The sequence below is a fragment of the Pseudophryne corroboree genome, chromosome 1 (assembly GCF_028390025.1).
Source record: "Pseudophryne corroboree isolate aPseCor3 chromosome 1, aPseCor3.hap2, whole genome shotgun sequence".
Classification (NCBI taxonomy): Eukaryota; Metazoa; Chordata; class Amphibia; order Anura; family Myobatrachidae; genus Pseudophryne; species Pseudophryne corroboree.
The window spans coordinates 578,074,164-578,093,484 of record NC_086444.1 but is presented as its reverse complement, the minus strand read 5'-3'; the positions used below and the strand labels follow the sequence as shown (position 1 = coordinate 578,093,484).

At 46.4% G+C, this 19,321-nt stretch overlaps 1 protein-coding gene and 1 long non-coding RNA gene across 7 annotated transcripts in view; one reads left to right on the top strand and one right to left on the bottom strand.

The window, feature by feature from the left end:
- LPAR1 (lysophosphatidic acid receptor 1) overlaps positions 1 to 19,321 on the bottom strand; it is a 197,549-nt gene that overhangs the window by 79,791 nt on the left and 98,437 nt on the right. For 2 of the 5 annotated variants that reach the window (XM_063914212.1, XM_063914214.1), the window contains exon 2: positions 18,082 to 18,213. In XM_063914212.1, the coding sequence (XP_063770282.1) occupies positions 18,082 to 18,138 (57 nt within the window). In that variant the 5' untranslated portion in view covers positions 18,139 to 18,213. The other 3 variants (XM_063914211.1, XM_063914216.1, XM_063914213.1) reach the window with 3 other exon arrangements.
- The window catches only part of LOC134900062 (uncharacterized), a 191,395-nt gene continuing 191,139 nt past the window's right edge, over positions 19,066 to 19,321 (top strand). Inside the window, exon 1 of one of the 2 annotated variants that reach the window (XR_010173586.1) lies at positions 19,066 to 19,150. This is a non-coding gene — a long non-coding RNA (uncharacterized LOC134900062). The remainder of the gene's footprint in view (positions 19,151 to 19,321) is intronic. The other variant, XR_010173592.1, reaches the window with a different exon arrangement.

Sequence of the window (19,321 nt, the reverse complement as noted above, 5' to 3'; positions counted from 1 at the left end):
TACAAATGTCTGAACTCCAGGCAGTGAAGCCAGTTCTTTCTGGAAGAAAATCGACCGAGCCGAAATCTGGACCGTAATGGAACCCAATTTTAGGCCCATAGTCACCCCTGACTGTAGGAAGTGCAGAAAACGACCCAGCTGAAATTCCTCTGTTGGGGCCTTCCTGGCCTCACACCACGCAACATATTTTCGCCAAATACGGTGATAATGGTTTGCGGTTACTTCTTTCCTGGCTTTTATCAGCATAGGAATGACTTCTTCCGGAATGCCCTTTTCCTTTAGGATCCGGAATTCAACCGCCATGCCGTCAAACGCAGCCACGGTAAGTCTTGGAACAGACAGGGCCCCTGCTGTAGCAGATCCTGTCTGAGCGGTAGAGGCCATGGGTCCTCTGATATCATTTCTTGAAGTTCTGGGTACCAAGCTCTTCTTGGCCCATCCGGAACCACGAGTATCGTTCTTACTCCTCGTTTTCTTATTATTCTCAGTACCTTTGGTATGAGAGGCAGAGGAGGGAATACATAAACCGACTGGTACACCCACGGTGTCACTAGAGCGTCCACAGCTATTGCCTGAGGGTCCCTTGACCTGGCGCAATATCTAGTTTTTTGTTTAGGCGGGACGCCATCATGTCCACCTGTGGCCTTTCCCAACGGTTTACCAACAGTTGGAAGACTTCTGGATGAAGTCCCCACTCTCCCGGGTGTAGGTCGTGTCTGCTGAGGAAGTCTGCTTCCCAGTTGTCCACTCCCGGAATGAACACTGCTGACAGTGCTAAGACGTGATTTTCCGCCCATCGGAGAATCCTTGTGGCTTCTGCCATCGCCATCCTGCTTCTTGTGCCGCCCTGTCGGTTTACATGGGCGACTGCCGTGATGTTGTCTGATTGGATCAGTACCGGCTGGTTTTGAAGCAGAGGCCTTGCCAGACTTAGGGCATTGTAAATGGCCCTCAGTTCCAGAATATTTATGTGTAGGGACGACTCCTGACTTGACCAAAGTCCTTGGAAATTTCTTCCCTGTGTGACTGCCCCCCAGCCTCGAAGGCTGGCATCCGTGGTTACCAGGACCCAGTCCTGTATGCCGAATCTGCGGCCCTCTTGAAGATGAGCACTCTGCAGCCACCACAGTAGAGATAACCCTGTCTCCAAGGACCAGGGTATCAGCCGATGCATCTGAAGATGCGATCCCGACCACTTGTCCAAGAGGTCCCACTGAAAGGTTCTTGCATGGAACCTGCCGAATGGAATTTTGCTTCGTAAGAAGCTACCATTTTTCCCAGGACTCGTGTGCAGTGATGCACCGATACCTGTTTTGGTTTCAGGAGGTCTCTGACTAGAGATGACAGCTCCTTGGCTTTCTCCTGCGGGAGAAATACTTTTTTCTGTTCTGTGTCCAGAACCATCCCCAGGAACAGTAGGCATGTGGTAGGAACCAGCTGTGACTTTGGAATGTATAGAATCCATCCGTGCTGTTGTAGCACTTCCCGAGATAGTGCTACTCCGACCAACAACTGCTCCTTGGACCTCGCCTTTATAAGGAGGTCGTCCAAGTACAGGATAATTAAAACTCCCTTTTTTCGAAGGAGTATCATCATTTCTGCCATTACCTTGGTAAAGACCCTCGGTGCCGTGGACAGTCCAAACGGCAGTGTTTGGAATTGGTAATGGCAATCCTGTACCACAAATCTGAGGTACTCCTGGTGAGGATGGTAAATGGGGACATGTAGGTAAGCATTCTTGATGTCCAGGGATACCATGTAATCCCCCTCCTCCAGGCTTGCAATAACCGCCCTGAGCGATTCCATCTTGAACTTGAATTTTTTTATGTATGTGTTCAAGGATTTCAAATTTAAAATGGGTCTCACCGAACCGTCCGGTTTCGGTACCACAAACAGTGTGGAATAGTAACCCCGTCCTTGTTGAAGTAGGGGCACCTTGACTATTACCTGCTGGGAATACAGCTTGTGAATTGCCTCTAGCACAGCCTCCCTGCCTGAGGGAGTTGTCGGCAAGGCAGATTTGAGGAAACGGCGGGGGGGAGACGCCTCGAATTCCAGCTTGTACCCCTGAGATACTACTTGAAGGCTCCAGGGATCCACCTGTGAGCGAGCCCACTGATCGCTGAAATTTTTGAGGCGGCCCCCCACCGTACCTGGCTACGCCTGTGGAGCCCCCGCGTCATGCGGTGGACTCGGAGGAAGCGGGGGAAGAATTTTGATTCTGGGAACTGGCTGACTGGTGCAGCTTTTTCCCCTCTTCCCTTGTCTCTGTGCAGAAAGGAAGCGCCTTTGACCCGCTTGCTTTTCTGAAGCCGAAAGGACTGTACCTGATAATACAGTGCTTTCTTAGGCTGTGAGGAAACCTGAGGTAAAAAAATTTCTTCCCAGCTGTTGCTGTGGATACGAGGTCCCAGAGACCACCCCCAAACAATTCCTCACCCTTATAAGGCTCTATGTGCCTTTTAAAGTCAGCATCACCTGTCCAGTGTCGGGTCTCTAATACCCTCCTGACAGAATGGACATTGCATTAATTCTGGATGCCAACCGGCAAAATATCCCTCTGTGCATCCCTCATATATAAGACGACGTCTTATGTTCGCAAAATAGTATCCCTGTTTGACAGGGTTACAGACCACGCTGCAGCAGCACTATCTGCAGGTCTCAGTATAGTACCTGAGTGTGTAAATACAGACTTCAGGATAGCCTCCTGCTTTTTATCAGCAGGTACCTTCAAAGTGGTCGTATCCTAAGACGGCAGTGCCACCTTTTTTGACAAACGTGTGAGCGCCTTATCCACCCTAGGGGATATCTCCCAGCGTAACTTATCCTCTGGCGGGAAAGGGTACGCCATCAGTAACTTTTTAGAAATTATCAGTTTCTTATCGGGGGAACCCACGCTTTTTCACACTTCATTCACTCATTTGATGGGGGAACAAAACACTGCCTGCTTTTTCTCCCCAAACATAAAACCCTTTTTTAGTGGTACTTGGGTTAATGTCAGAAATGTGTAACACATTTTTTATTGCCGGGATCATGTAACGGATGTTCCTAGTGGATTGTGTATATGTCTCAACCTAGTCGACACTGGAGTCAGACTCCGTGTCGACATCTGTGTCTGCCATCTGAGGGAGCGGGCGTTTTTGAGCCCCTGATGGCCTTTGAGACGCCTGGGCAGGCGCGGGCTGAGAAGCCGGCTGTCCCACAGCTGTTACGTCATCCAGCCTTTTATGTAAGGAGTTGACACTGTCGGTTAATACCTTCCAGCTATCCATCCACTCTGGTGTCGGCCCCACAGGGGGCGACATCACATTTATCGGCATCTGCTCTGCCATCACATAAGCCTCCTCATCAAACGTGTTGACACAGCCGTACCGACACACCGCACACACACACAGGGAATGCTCTGACTGAGGACAGGACCCCACACAGCCCTTTGGGGAGACAGAGAGAGAGTATGCCAGCACACACCAGAGCGCTATATAATTTTGGGATTAACACTATATTGAGTGAATTTTTCCCAATAGCTGCTTGTATATACAATATTGCGCCTAAATTTTGTGCCCCCCCTCTCTTTTTAACCCTTTGAGCCTGAAAACTACAGGGGAGAGCCTGGGGAGCTTTCTTCCAGCTGCACTGTGAAGAGAAAATGGCGCCAGTGTGCTGAGGGAGAAGCCCCGCCCCTTTTTCAACTGACTTTCTCCCGCTTTTTCTGGAATACTGGCAGGGGTAATTTTACATCTATATAGCCTCTAGGACTATATATGATGTAGATTTGCCAGCCAAGGTGTCATATATTGCCCTCAGGGCGCCCCCCCCAGCGCCCTGCACCCTCAGTGACCGGAGTGTGAAGTGTGCATGAGGAGCAATGGCGCACAGCTGCAGTGCTGTGCGCTACCTTGGTGAAGACCGAAGTCTTCTGCCACCGATTTTCCGGACCTCTTCTTGCTTCTGGCTCTGTAAGAAGGACGGCGGCGCGGCTCCGGGAACGAACACCAAGGCCAGTTCCATGCGGTCGATCCCTCTGGAGCTAATGGTGTCCAGTAGCCTAAGAAGCCCAAGCTAGCTGCAAGCAGGTAGGTTCGCTTCTTCTCCCCTTAGTCCCTCGATGCAGTGAGCCTGTTGCCAGCAGGTCTCACTGTAAAATAAAAAAACCTAAAATAAACTTTCTTTCTAGGAGCTCAGGAGAGCCCCTAGTGTGCATCCAGCTCGGCCGGGCACAGAAATCTAACTGAGGTCTGGAGGAGGGTCATAGTGGGAGGAGCCAGTGCACACCAGATAGTACCTAATCTTTCTTTTAGAGTGCCCAGTCTCCTGCGGAGCCCGTCTATTCCCCATGGTCCTTACGGAGTTCCCAGCATCCACTAGGACGTCAGAGAAACAGGTGGTAGCCTCAGGCTTTAATGGCCCGGGACGGTTCAATTACAGCATTTTTTTCTTTCCCTATAAATGATCTGTTATTGGGTGTTAACACATAGGAGATAATTCAATTGAAGGTGGGGTTTTGTTATTCAATTACAGGACAGAAAATGAGATTCAGTGATTTCTATGTAGATTACTTTCCTCACGCACCTCCAGAGCAAGTCAGATTTTTCCTGAAATCGTTAATTAGTCTGTAATTATTATACTCAGCTTTCGAAGCAGTGCCTTCTTCTCCAGTGTCGGAACCAATGTCTTCTGCAGCAGCGGCGAGTATAAAGTGTGTGAGTGTGTACAAGTATGTATGAGTGTCTGTGAGTGTGTGTGCGACCCTACCCTCTTCCCCCTACGACTGTGCGAGTTTATCTCCCCCCCCTGAAGGCAGCAGCAGGGAGAACTACTGCTGAGGACGCGCATCGCTATTGCTGTGGGGCATACACATGGAGAAATCCGTGCTTAAGTTCTAAGCAATCTAGTCCTTAAGTGCAGTTCTGCATGCTGACTTTGGGACTAATTGGATAGCCCATGGGAATCAATTAGCCCACGGTAAATTACACAGATAATTTAATTCCACCCTTAGTCAACTGATAAAGCTCAATGAAGAAAATAGTTTTGAGATATTAAACCATTCACTTTCTTTAAACAATATTATTGGTTTGCCTGTTCTAGTAATATATTATAACTTGCTAACTATAAACAAATTAGCTTCTGCTTTACAATAATAGCGCTTTGTAAGAAATAAGTTTAAATACTATTAAACTGTCAAGGTATCATTCCCAAGTTTGGTAATAAAAAAAAAAAAAGTCACACTTCGTATTTCTCAGAAGTCTCTTTTCATTCAGATGTACTATACAAGGAAATCCTTTAGGTCAGCGCTTTATCCACCGGGGTTTCAGAGCCTGTTTTGATATTGAAATTTCTCCTGTTACCATGATGGGCTGAAATAGTAGTCCATCTACTATACCTCACTGGATGCACTCATCATTTAGACTGGTGATGTCAACATGTTCCATGTATTCTCAGAATGCTGACATTTAAGGATACACTGCAAGAGGGGAGGCTAGGGTTAGGCTGCGAGAAGGCAGGGTTAGGCACTGCGGGGAAGGTTAGAGGTAAGGGTTAGGATTAGGATTAGGTGTGTTACCGCTGGATGCCAGAAGTCATTATCACATCACTGCTGGAGCCATCGGACCCGCCAAATAAAGTAAGTCACTGTTGGACCACCAAGAACGTTTCCTTAGCATTCTAATCATGATGACATTTCATCAGATTCGTCATAATGAATGTCAACATGGTCAATGTCGACATTACAACTAGAGATGTGCGCCGGGACATTTTGGTTAGATTTGGATTTGGCTCTGGTTTGTTGTCTAGCTTTGAATTTGAATTTGCCAATATCTTGCAGCACAGTTCAATCTGCATGGATCACAGGGCTTATAGATGCACGTGAACAAAGTGCACTAAGGTAAAGCGCACCAAACAGTACAATTTACAGCAAAGTGCAGCGCAGCATGCATGCCCCTATACAAAGTCACTATTGAGTCTGGAGTCTCTGGACACCGCACAACCAATACAGCAAAGTACAGCGCAGCATGCAGCGTGCCCCTATATACACAGTTATTATACGCTGCACAGCCACTTGTAACTTTGGAGTCTCTGGATACAGCACAGCCAAAACAGCAGAGTATAGCGTGGCAAACACCAGCGTGCATCAGTGAAATGGCCCAGAGTCCCGGCAACAGCACCTTATATTGAATCCAAGATGACGTGAGATCAGAGTCCGGCGGGAACACCCGAGCCGTGGACTCAGATCCCCAATGTTCGGAGCTGTAAACTGGACTGCTCATCTCTAATTACAACCATGTTAACATAATGGGTGGAATTCAATTATTTGCAAAGTCGGTTGGGTGTCTGTTTTTTCCTGTCTATTACATAGGAAAAAACAGACACCCAACTAACTTTTCAAACAATTGAATACCCCCCAATGAATGTCAACAAAATATACAGAAACCTACCTCACAATTTAAATAGCCACAACTGTCATTTTAAGTTTACAGAAACAAATTCAAAGCATTGTTGAATGACCTCCCAACTGTCCCAATTTCAGCCACACTTTTCGGACACCGTCCCACTGTCTAAGCCTCATGTGACTTACACACTGGGCGATTACACTGCAAGATATGAACGATCTCGTTCATTAATGAACGAGATAACGTTCATATCTGTCAGTGTGGAGGCACCAGCGATGAACGATGCGCGGCCCCGCACTCATTCATCGCTGGTGCCCTGTCTGCTGTGCATGCAGGCCAATATGGACGAGATCGTCCATATTTGCCTGCACGTCTACGGAGTCGGGTGACGTGAAAAAACTTCACTCCCCCCGTCACTGCGTCCCCTGCCGCCGGGTCGCCCGTCTGCCGTATCGGCGGTCGGGCAGCTCGGCGGCACATCGCCGAGTCTGTAGGGCCCATCAGACTGCAGTGTCCCGTGGGTGGTGGGGGAGAGGAGTTTTGGGAAGCATTCAGTAACCAGTGCTGCTCTACACAGCAGGCAGGGAGAAAGGGGCAAAACAGGATCTATAGGAGTGCTGGATATGCCCCCAGGGTGATGAAACAAAGGTGTGGCATGAGTTCATGCCCCCCTTCTGGTGTCCCGGCTACCTACTTATCAATGTTTAAAAGTATGGTTTCATGTTATTGTTTTATTTATATAGTGTACACATATTCTGCAGCGCTTTACAGAGAATATTTTAATCATTCACATCTGTCCCTGCTCCGTTAAAGCTAACAATCTATATTATCTATTACAGGGACACACATATACACATGAGTATTTTGTTTGCTCAGTCAGAACTCAGTTAATCTACCAGTAAGTTTTTAGAGTGTGAGATGAAACTACGGCACCCAGAGGAAACCAACAAATGCAGAGAGTGCATACAAACCCCACACAGACAGGGCCTTGGTGGAAATCAAACTCACAACCTCAGTGCTGTGAGGCAGGAATGCTAACCCTACACTATCTGTTCTGCCATCAAGATGTAATTCAATAAGAAAGAAAGGGGCTCTGAACTTGTTGCTTAGTCTAAAATAGCCACCGGCCTCAGCATAGGAAGACATAAAAAAAGAGAATGAAACAAAACAGCCGTGTACACCTTTCCACAATTTATTAACTTATTGTGTGCTGAAAACAATGGTCATCATTTGGAAGAGTGCACTGTACAATTACAGAATGACCTGGAACCTGGAAATGCTTATTGAGAGGACTTTGAAATATACAGAAGAAATTATGTCATACTGTAATTGGTAACCCTGAAACAGATATATATTTACAGGAGGTTGGGTACAAAATCCTGACAGTCAGAATATTGACAGATCCCAGCAAGTATTTTAACCCTACCTCTATCCCTAACCCCACCTCCTGCAGCAAAACCCTAACCTCCCCCTCCCGCAGCCTAAGCCTACCCAGTTCATCTGTAATCTCCCCCACAGCCTAACCCTAACTCTTCACCTAGTACCTCACCCTAACCCCACTACTTACTGGCGGGAAAAGTCCGTAGAGATTCCGCTGCTGGTCTTCAGACTGCAATGATTTTGACCACAATCCGTTACATGCTATGTACCAGTCAGTACATATGTGTAATAAATACAGACCTCCTGTGTACACAGTTTAGAAAAATAAGATTTTACTCACCGGTAAATCAATTTCTCGTAGTCCGTAGTGGATGCTGGGGACTCCGTAAGGACCATGGGGAATAGACGGGCTCCGCAGGAGACTGGGCACTCTAAGAAAGAATTAGAACTACTGGTGTGCACTGGCTCCTCCCTCTATGCCCCTCCTCCAGACCTCAGTTAAGGAAACTGTGCCCGGAAGAGCTGACATTACAAGGAAAGGATTTTGGAATCCAGGGTAAGACTCATACCAGCCACACCAATCACACCGTATAACTCGTGATAACATACCCAGTTAACAGTATGAACAACAACAGAGCATCAAACAGATGCCAACATAACATAACCCCTTTATTAAGCAATAACTATATACACGTATTGCAGAAAGTCCGCACTTGGGACGGGCGCCCAGCATCCACTACGGACTACGAGAAATAGATTTACAGGCGAGTAAAATCTTATTTTCTCTAACGTCCTAGTGGATGCTGGGGACTCCGTAAGGACCATGGGGATTATACCAAAGGCGGGAGAGTGCGGATGACTCTGCAGCACCGAATGGGCAAACACAAGGTCCTCCACAGCCAGGGTATCAAACTTATAGAACTTTGCAAAGGTGTTTGAACCCGACCAAGTAGCTGCTCGGCAAAGTTGTAATGCCGAGACCCCTCGGGCAGCCGCCCAAGAAGAGCCCACTTTCCTCGTGGAATGGGCTTTCACCGATTTTGGATGCGGCAAACCAGCCGCAGAATGAGCCTGCTGAATCGTGTTACAGATCCAGCGAGCAATAGTCTGCTTTGAAGCAGGAGCACCCAGCTTGTTGGATGCATACAGGATAAACAGCGAGTCAGTTTTCCTGACTCCAGCCGTCCTGGCTACATAAATCTTCAAAGCCCTGACTACATCAAGCAACTTGGAGTCCTCCAAGTCACGAGTAGCCGCAGGCACCACAATAGGTTGGTTCAAATGAAAAGATGACACCACCTTCGGCAGAAATTGCGGACGAGTCCGTAATTCTGCCCTGTCCATATGGAAAACCAGATAGGGGCTTTTACATGACAAAGCCGCCAATTCTGACACACGCCTAGCCGAAGCTAAGGCCAATAGCATGACCACTTTCCACGTGAGATACTTTAGCTCCACGGTCTTAAGTGGCTCAAACCAGTGAGATTTCAGGAAACTCAACACCACGTTAAGATCCCAAGGTGCCACTGGTGGCACAAAAGGGGGCTGAATATGCAGCACTCCCTTTACAAACGTCTGAACTTCAGGAAGCGAAGCCAGTTCCTTTTGAAAGAAAATGTATAGGGCCGAAATCTGGACCTTTATGGACCCTAATTTTAAGCCCATAGTCACTCCTGACTGTAGGAAGTGCAGGAACCGGCCCAGCTGGAATTCCTCTGTAGGGGCCTTCCTGGCCTCATACCAAGCAACATATTTTCGCCATATACGGTGATAATGTTTTGCTGTCACGTCCTTCCTAGCCTTTATCAGCGTAGGAATAACTTAATCCGGAATGCCTTTCTCCGCTAGGATCCGGCATTCAACCGCCATGCCGTCAAACGCAGCCGTCGTAAGTCTTGGAACAGACAGGGCCCCTGTTGCAACAGATCATGTCTGAGAGGCAGAGGCCATGGGTCCTCTGTGAGCATTTCTTGCAGTTCCGGGTACCAAGTCCTTCTTGGCCAATCCGGAACAATGAGTATTGTTCTCACTCCTCTTTTTCTTACGATTCTCAGCACCTTGGGTATGAGAGGAAGAGGATGAAACACATAGACCGACTGGAACACCCTCGGTGTTACTAGTGCGTCCACAGCTATCGCCTGAGGGTCTCTTGACCTGGCGCAATACCTTTGTAGCTTTTTGTTGAGGCGGGATGCCATCATGTCCACCTGTGGCAGTTCCCATCGATTTGTAATCTGTGTGAAGACTTCTTGATGAAGTCCCCACTCTCCCGGGTGGAGGTCGTTCCTGCTGAGGAAGTCTGCTTCCCAGTTGTCCACTCCCGGAATGAACACTGCTGACAGTGATGTTGTCTGACTGAATCAGCACCGGTTGGTTGCGAAGCAGAGGCTCCGCTTGACTCAGGGCGTTGTATATGGCCCTTAGTTCCAGGATATTGATGTGCAGACAAGTCTCTTGACTTGACCACAGCCCTTGGAAGTTTCTTCCCTGAGTGACTGCTCCCCATCCTCGGAGGCTTGCATCCGTTGTCACCAGGACCCAGTCCTGTATGCTGAACCTGCGGCCCTCGAGAAGGTGAGCACTCTGCAGCCACCACATAAGAGAAACCCTGGCCCTGGGGGATAGAGTGATCAGCCGATGCATCTGAAGATGCGATCCGGACCACTTGTCCAACAGATCCCACTGAAAGATCCTCGCATGGAACCTGCCGAAGGGAATGGCTTCGTATGACGCCACCATCTTTCCCAGGACTCGTGTGCAGTGATGCACCGACACCTCTTTTGGTTTTAAGAGTTCTCTGACCAGAGTCACGAGCTCCTGAGCCTTCTCCGCCGGGAGAAACACCTTTTTCTGGTCCGTGTCCAGAATCATGCCCAGGAAGGGCAGACGAGTTGTAGGGATCAGCTGCGACTTTGGAATATTCAAAATCCAGCCGTGCTGTTGCAACACTTCCTGAGAGTGTGCTACGCTGATCAGCAACTGCTCTCTGGACCTCGCCTTTATGAGGAGATCGTCCAAGTATGGGATAACTGTGACACCCTGCTTTCGAAGGAGCACCATCATTTCCTCCATTACCTTGGTAAATATTCTCGGTGCCGCGGAGAGACCAAACGGCAACGTCTGGAATTGGTAATGACAGTCCTGTACCACAAATCTGAGGTACTCCTGATGAGGTGGATAAATGGGGACATGCAGGTAAGCATCCTTTATGTCCAGAGACACCATAAAATCCCCCTCTTCCAGGCTTGCAATGACCGCTCTGAGCGATTCCATCTTGAACCTTTTCAGGTAAATGTTCAGGGATTTTAAATTCAATATGGGTCTGACCGAACCGTCCGGTTTCGGAACCACAAACATTGTGGAATAGTAACCCCTTCCCTGTTGAGGGAGGGGAACCTGTACCACCACCTGCTGGAGATATAATTTGTGAATTGCCGCTAACACTACTTCCCTTTCTATGGGGGAAGCAGGCAGGGCTGATTTTAGGTAACGGTGAGGGGGCCTCACTTCGAATCTTGTATCCCTGAGACACAATCTGTATAGCCCAGGGATCCACCTGTGAGCGAACCCACTGGTGGTTGAATTTTCGGAGACGCGCCCCCACCGCTCCCGGCTCCACCTGTGGAGCCCCAGCATCATGCGGTGGATTTAGTGGAAGCCGGGGAGGACTTCTGTTCCTGGGAACTAGCTGTATGGTGCAGCTTCTTTCATCTACCCCTGCCCCTGGCAAGAAAGGATGCACCTCTGACTTTCTTGCCTTTTTGTGATCGAAAGGACTGCATTTGGTAATACGGTGCTTTCTTAATCTGTGAGGGAATATATGGCAAAAAATTTGACTTCCCAGCTGTAGCTGTGGAAACTAGGTCAGAGAGACCGTCCCCAAACAATTCCTCACCCTTGTAGGGTAAAACCTCCATGTGCTTTTTAGAGTCGGCATCGCCTGTCCATTGCCGAGTCCACAGGACCCTTCTGGCAGAAATCGACATTGCATTTATTCTAGAGCCCAGTAGGCAAATGTCCCTCTGGGCATCCCTCATATATAGGACAGCGTCTTTTATATGCCCCAGGGTCAGTAAAATAGTATCCTTGTCCAAGGTATCCAGTTCCTCAGACAGTGTATCTGTCCATGCTGCTACAGCACTACACATCCAGGCCGACGCAATTGCCGGCCGCAGTATGGTACCTGAATGAGTATAAACATACTTCAGGATACCTTCCTGCTTCCTATCCGCAGGATCCTTTAGGGAGGCCGTATCCTGTGACGGCAGGGCCACCTTCTTAGATAAGCGTGTCAGAGCTTTGTCTACCCTAGGGGAGGATTCCCAGCGCATCCTGTCCGTTGGCGGGAAGGGGTACGCCATAAGTAACCTTTTGGAAATCAGCACTTTCCTATCAGGAGAATCCCAAGCTTTTTCACATAACTCATTTAACTCATGTGAAGGGGGAAAAGTCACCTCTTGCTTTTTCTCCCCAAACATATAAACCCTCTTGTCAGGGACAGGGTTTACCTCTGATATGTGCAATACATCCTTCATAGCTACAATCATGTAGCGGATGGCTTTAGCCATTTTAGGCTGCAATTTTGCATCATCGCCATCGACACTGGAGTCAGAATCCGTGTCGATATCTGTGTCAACAATATGGGATAGTGGGCGCTTCTGAGACCCCGACGGCCTCTGCGCTGTAGGATCAGGCATGGGCTGAGACCCCGACTGTCCCAAGGCTTCAGCTTTATCCAACCTTTTATGCAAGGAGTTTACATTATCATTTAACACCTTCCACATATCCATCCAATCAGGTGTCGGCGCCGTCGGCGGGGACACCTCATTCATCTGCACCTGCTCTGCCTCCACATAGCCCTCCTCGTCAAACATGTCGACACAAGCGTACCGACACACCACACACACAGGGAATGCTCTATATGAGGACAGGACCCCCACAAGGCCTTTTTGAGAGACAGAGAGAGAGAGTATGCCAGCACACACCCCAGCGCTATATGACCCAGGAATCACACAGTAACTTAGTGTTTACCCAGTAGCTGCTGTATATATGATTATTGCGCTAAATTTATGTGCCCCCCCTCTCTTTTTACCCTCTTTCTACCGTGAGTCTGCAGGGGAGAGCCTGGGGAGCTTCCTCTCAGCGGAGCTGTGGAGAGAAAATGGCGCTGGCGAGTGCTGATGAAGAAGCCCCGCCCCCTCAGCGGCGGGCTTCTGTCCCGCGATTTGGTGTAAAAAATGGCGGGTGCTCATGCATTTTTACAGTGCCCAGCTGTATATATGCTGCTTTTGCCAAGAGGTACTCAATTGCTGCCCAGGGCGCCCCCTCCTGCGCCCTGCACCCTACAGTGACCGGAGTGTGTGGGTTAGTGTGGGCGCAATGGCGCACAGCTGCAGTGCTGTGCGCTACCTCATGTGAAGACAGGAGTCTTCTGCCGCCAATTTTGACGTCTTCTTGCTTCATCCGCCGGCTTCTGTCTTCTGGCTCTGCGAGGGGGACGGCGGCGCGGCTCCGGGAACGGACGATCAAGGTTAAGTTCCTGTGTTCGAACCCTCTGGAGCTAATGGGTCCAGTAGCCTAAGAAGCGCAACCTAGCCGCAGTTAGTAGGTTTGCTTCTCTCCCCTCAGTCCCACATAGCAGAGAGTCTGTTGCCAGCAGAAGCTCTCTGAAAATAAAAAAACCTAACTAAAATACTTTCTTATTAGCAAGCTCGGGAGAGCTCACTAAAATGCACCCAGCTCCTTCCGGGCACAGATTCTAACTGAGGTCTGGAGGAGGGGCATAGAGGGAGGAGCCAGTGCACACCAGTATTACTAATTCTTTCTTAGAGTGCCCAGTCTCCTGCGGAGCCCGTCTATTCCCCATGGTCCTTACGGAGTCCCCAGCATCCACTAGGACGTTAGAGAAATAAATATATATTTGGAATCCCTGCAGTAAATTAGGGGTATATAAAGTTACAGAGAAGGTCAGTGATTGGTCAATAGCTGTGAAGGTTCCAGGCTTTTAAAGAATGCCAGGTTTGTCAGCAGTGCACATCTTCTAACTAATGACATCACATAACATAACATTTATACCACTATATACGATGGATGGTCCTACCACAGACTATAAGTTTATTGGCGATATTGTAAATCAGGATTTAGGGCCTATCGCAGCAGCAAATTTGTTAGCTAATGGGAAAAACCATGTGCACTGCAGGTGGGGCAGATATAACGTGCAGAGAGAGAGTTAGATTTGGGTGGGTTATTTTGTTTCTGTGCAGGGTAAATACTGGCTGCTTTATTTTTACACTGCACTTTAGATTCCAGTTTGAACACACCCCACCCAAATCTAACTCTCTCTGCACATGTTATATCTGTTCCCCCTGCACTGCACATGGTTTTTGCTCATTAACTAACAAATTTGCTGCTGCGATCAGATCTGAATTAGGCCCTTAGACTAGTAGTGCACATGTTTTTGGATCTTAATGCAACCAGTGTACTATAAAAATAATAATCATGTAACTGTCTATGGAATCAACCAACAGAAGCAGCTTGTGTGCAAGGTTCAGTTGTGCAGCTGTTCGTTAGCCAGGCAAGGGCCATTTATTTACTTTGTCTAAATGAGGGAGGCAGCACATGGGTGGCCAATTTGTAGAATAAAGGAGGAAAGGACTAATAAAGTCAAAGGTCATGCTTTACACTTGATGGCTGAGTGGTTCTGCATACTATACCTACAGTATAAGAAGAGTATATAAACATTGCTCTAGGCTTTTGTGTTATCCATTGTATAGTGTACTATATTACAGATAAGGCTGTTACTGTCCGAACCAACAATTGTGACTTGTATTTTCCAGCAACCAGTTACAAATAAATGTGGGATCTTTTCATATGACTCATTTTATGAAGAAAAAGCAAAGCTCAATCTAATAAAATACAAAATACTTCTAGATTAGGTATTTAATGGTAATTGTAAATATCTTGGAAAATGTTATAATTATTCAAACTAGAGTTGACATAATTTGCATTTTTTTGCTAAGTAATCAAAAAGTACTCGTTCTGGTACAGTATTTCACTCTCCAAGAACCTACAAATGTTCCAGAGATGTGCTTAAAAACTCAGAAAAATCACATTATGTATTCATGAAAAAAAACAGACTTGTAGATAACTGGGTAGTGTTCACATTAGTCACATTTGTGTTACTCTTGCTGGACATACAGATGTGTCCTCATACATCATTGCTGCAGTCACACCAAATAGCCCCTCCCGGCACACCAGGTCCCTTGAGTCTCTGCTAGTGTTGGGAGTATTTTTGCCAAAAATGCATCTTAGTCGCAATGCGATGTAGCACACTAGGAGACTGTGCTGAATAATGAGATATGCAACACTTGTTTATCTGTGTGTGATTGAGCTTCTGTATCTGTATACAAAGTGCTACAATGTAACAGATGAAGCTTTTTCCAATACAAGTCCTGTTCTGCTCTATGGGGGTAATTCCAAGTTGATCGCAGCAGGATATTTTTTAGCAATTGGGCAAAACCATGTGCACTGCAGGGGAGGCAGATATAACATGTGCAGAGAGAGTTAGATTTGGGTGGGTTATTTTGTTCCTGTGTAGGGTAAATACTGGCTGCTTTATTTTTACACTGCAATTTAGATTGCAGATTGAACTCATCACACCCAAATCTATCTCTCTCTGCACATGTTATATCTGCCCCCCCTGCAGTGCACATGGTTTTGCCCAACTGCTAACAGAAATCCTGCTGCGATCAACTCAGAATTACCCCCTATATACAGATTCAGACACACACAATATACAAGTTTCATACTGTATGTCAAATAAATCAGCACAGTATCCTCATGCATCGCAGTTGCACAGCATTGCAACTAGGGGGGGAGGTTTATTCAATTAGTGATGTTTCTTCACCCAGGCAGAAAAAAATTGCACTTTTCGCTATTTATTAGGGCGAATGGGGATTCGCCCTATGCAATAGCAGGGTAATTTTTTCACCTAGGCAAAACATTCAGCAGGAGCAAAAAAACATGTGGATCGGTGAATCCACATGTTTTCGCACCTGCGCCGGCGAAAATGAGGGGCGTTTTTGCCCATTTTGAGGCATTTTTAGCAAAAAATGTTTTTAAAAAGTGAAAAGGCATTGACGAAAATGCCTTAAAAATGGCAAAAACCAGAGGTGAATTGAGGCATGTGCCTAGGGGCGGCACTTGGATGCTTGTGTTGGTACTTTCAGCTCAAAAAAAACCTGTAACTGCAAAATATTTCCACTGCACTGTACCATAAACCATCTTGAATAGAGTGTAAATGGGTAGGACATGCACATACTGCCCCTGTAAGTTGTCCTACAGTGCTTAGTAAATATGTATACATAATAAAAAAAATGTCAGTTAGAGACTTTTTCTTGATCAATCTACGAAATGGCCATCATCAAATGAGGGCTTATAACCAATACAAATAATAAAATTAGGCCGGTGGGGGGCAGCCATCACTGTTGTGCCTATTGGCGTCCTCACCACTAAATCTGCCCCTGGCAATTGAATGTGCAGGGGGGTAAATTCAATAGCTCTGAAAATGGGGTGTGGTATGGAAGGTAGATAGTAACTAGGTTGACAGTGTCTAAGTCGACCGACAGTAACTAGGTCGACATGTCAAAAGATCGACATGAGTTTTTTATGTTTTTTTGGTGTGGTTTTCTTCGTAGAGTGACCGGGAACCCCAATTAGTGCACCGTATTCGCTCGCCATGCTTCGGGCAAGGTGCTTCACTCGGCATAGATTACCGCTCCAATCGTATTACACGTGGATCGTTAAGTATGAAAAGGTGGGGGAAAAAACTTGAAAAACTCATGTCGACCTCTTGACCTGTCGACTTAGAACATGTCGACCTAGAGACCCTGTCGATCTAGTTACAGTCGACCTAGAGACGGGATCCCCCGAAAATGCTGGTGCTAATTGAATAGTCCCATTAAAAGCATTTTCTGGAAGAAAAAAAAAAAGATGGCCGATGATAGCTGAGTTGCATGTGACCTGGGGACTCACTATCACCAGGCATCTCACACTGCGTGGCGTATTAAGGCTAGATGTAGGAGAACACATATGTACACTGTCCAATTATCAGCCCGATAATCATCTGATTGTTCAATTATTGGCCCAATGTATTACAGCGAGCGATCTGTAATTATGGGTCTGTCAGACATGCAATATCGTCAACATGTCCGATCCAGTAGTTGGTCTGCTGCATCTGGCAGTGCATGGACTGTCGTGGCTGACTGCCTGTCATTTCCCCTGTTCTTTCACAGGTGAGGAACAGGGCAAAGTTCCCTCCCCAGGGAGGACTGCAGATTACGTGGCCATACACTGGGAAATATCTCACAATGGGGCAGACGTACTAAGCCTTGGAGAGTGATAAAGTACCAACCAGTCAGCTCCTGTCATTTTTCAGACACTGCCTGTAACATACCAGTTAGAAGCTGATTGACCCGGACTTTACCTCTCTCCACTTTAGCATCCTCCAAGACTACTTACATCTCCCCCAGTGTATGGCCATGTGATTTTATGGGTTTCAGCTTGTCAGATACATTTTCTATAAGAGCGACAGACATATTATCTAACATTGTATGAACCACAACAATATGTACATATTCATGTACAGTAAGAGTTAAAATATGGAGCAGAATAGTCACCTGGATTAGAATGGTCACCATGTCCTGTGGAAAACAATATGGCTCCATAAGAATGCCAATTATGCCTGACTGATTCATAAGCCAATATCCGGCTTCACCTAGCTTACATATCAGCAGCTCTTTACTGTACAGAAAGGTTCCTAACAAAACTGCAGACATTACAGTCCACATCTCATCTCAAACATATCCACAGGACAGCAAATAGATTTAGTTCTATGACAATTATTACTTTATAAATAAAAAGATTGCATGGACTTGTCACAGATTAGTAGTAAAACATTTTACCAAGCACGTTATGTATTTATTCCAGTTACTGGAACATTTGGACAGTCGGTCACTAGCTACTGTAGCTGGTGCCCCACTGCATGGCCAGAGCCAAAACCTCACGATGAATCATTGAATTTAAAGTCTGGAGCCTGGCTAGTAATAAATATGTAAAGTCTGACTTGCCTTTGAAGTTAACTATAAATCGTTACTGTATTAACTGTGGAAACCCACCTAGCTGTTTATTTTGGAACTCTTCCTAACAATTAAGTCTCATTGAAAGCAAACACAAGTGAAGACAAGAGGATACAGGGATTATGCAACAAATCAACCGCTGCATTGTTTGCTTTAGCAAAAGTATAAATGTGTGTTACCTGTGACTGAGACATCATACCAATATGCTCAGTAACAGATTCTGAGAGCGTAGCCATCCTCGGTTCCTCAGTAGGGTCTTCTCACACGTAGAATCAGTTTAGGTCAAATCCCAGTCATACTTGCAAGAAACTCTGGGGAAATAAGAACAGATAACAACGTTTATTCTCACAGTACGCATAAAGCTTTCACCAGTGTTACAATATTGTACCATTATTATGATAACACAGAGAAAACTTCATTCCAGAAACTTTAACAAGTTAAGGGCAGATAAGTAGGTCACCAGTGGGATAATGATCTATTCCTATAACTTCTTAACATGAATTACACAGAAACTGATCATTATCATTTAGTTAAAAAGCCACACCATCATAATTTAGCAGTAAACAGACACACACATAAGCCACAACTGTCTCACATACAGTATATATAACTACTGCAGCTTTCCTTAATTGCCAGACACAAATAGATGTGACCTTTTTGCAGGCTGTGGCATACACCATAGGTGCCTACACACACCTTGGAATCTGGAGAGAAGCGATTATTAGACAGCAGTGTCAACAACCCCTGATACACTCAGTGAGTGTACTGCCAACAGCTGATCATCTCACAGCCAGCAAGCAGTGTGATACCTATGCCAGGAAGAGAGGTGGGAGCATACAGAGAAAAGTGACTTTATTCTAGTAATGCCACACATAAACACACATACTGACAAAGCAACACAGCAAGAGGGTAAATAATAATACCAAACTATGCAGTTACTGTTATTCCAATGTCAGATAGCAATAAAAAAACATTAACTAGAGACAGATTAAAGTGTCCTACAGTCCTATACACAGATACTAACTGTATTCTGTATTAAAGGTCTGTAGCTTAAAAGTTCCCCCATCTAGGCAAATCGGATTGGTCTCTCCCACTACTCATAGAAACGTGCAGTGTGATACATTCATTGTACATACCAGTTTACAGTCACTGATGTACAAGTGGCTAGTCGGTGTCATTGCTTTCTCGCCTCCTCCAAAACTACTGTAATCCAGTTTATTTCTTTTTCAAACAGAACAAGATAGATGGGTAAGTATGCTATATCCATGAGAGAGCTTACACACATGCTAGCAGTGTGCACCATTAATAGACTTCCAGCAGCATGAATGGTCAGTGGAGTGCATAGCCAGAGTCCTATGGTTCCCCTGTACAGAGTTCCCAGCCAGCAGCTCCGGCAGATCACACACAGACTGCAGCATG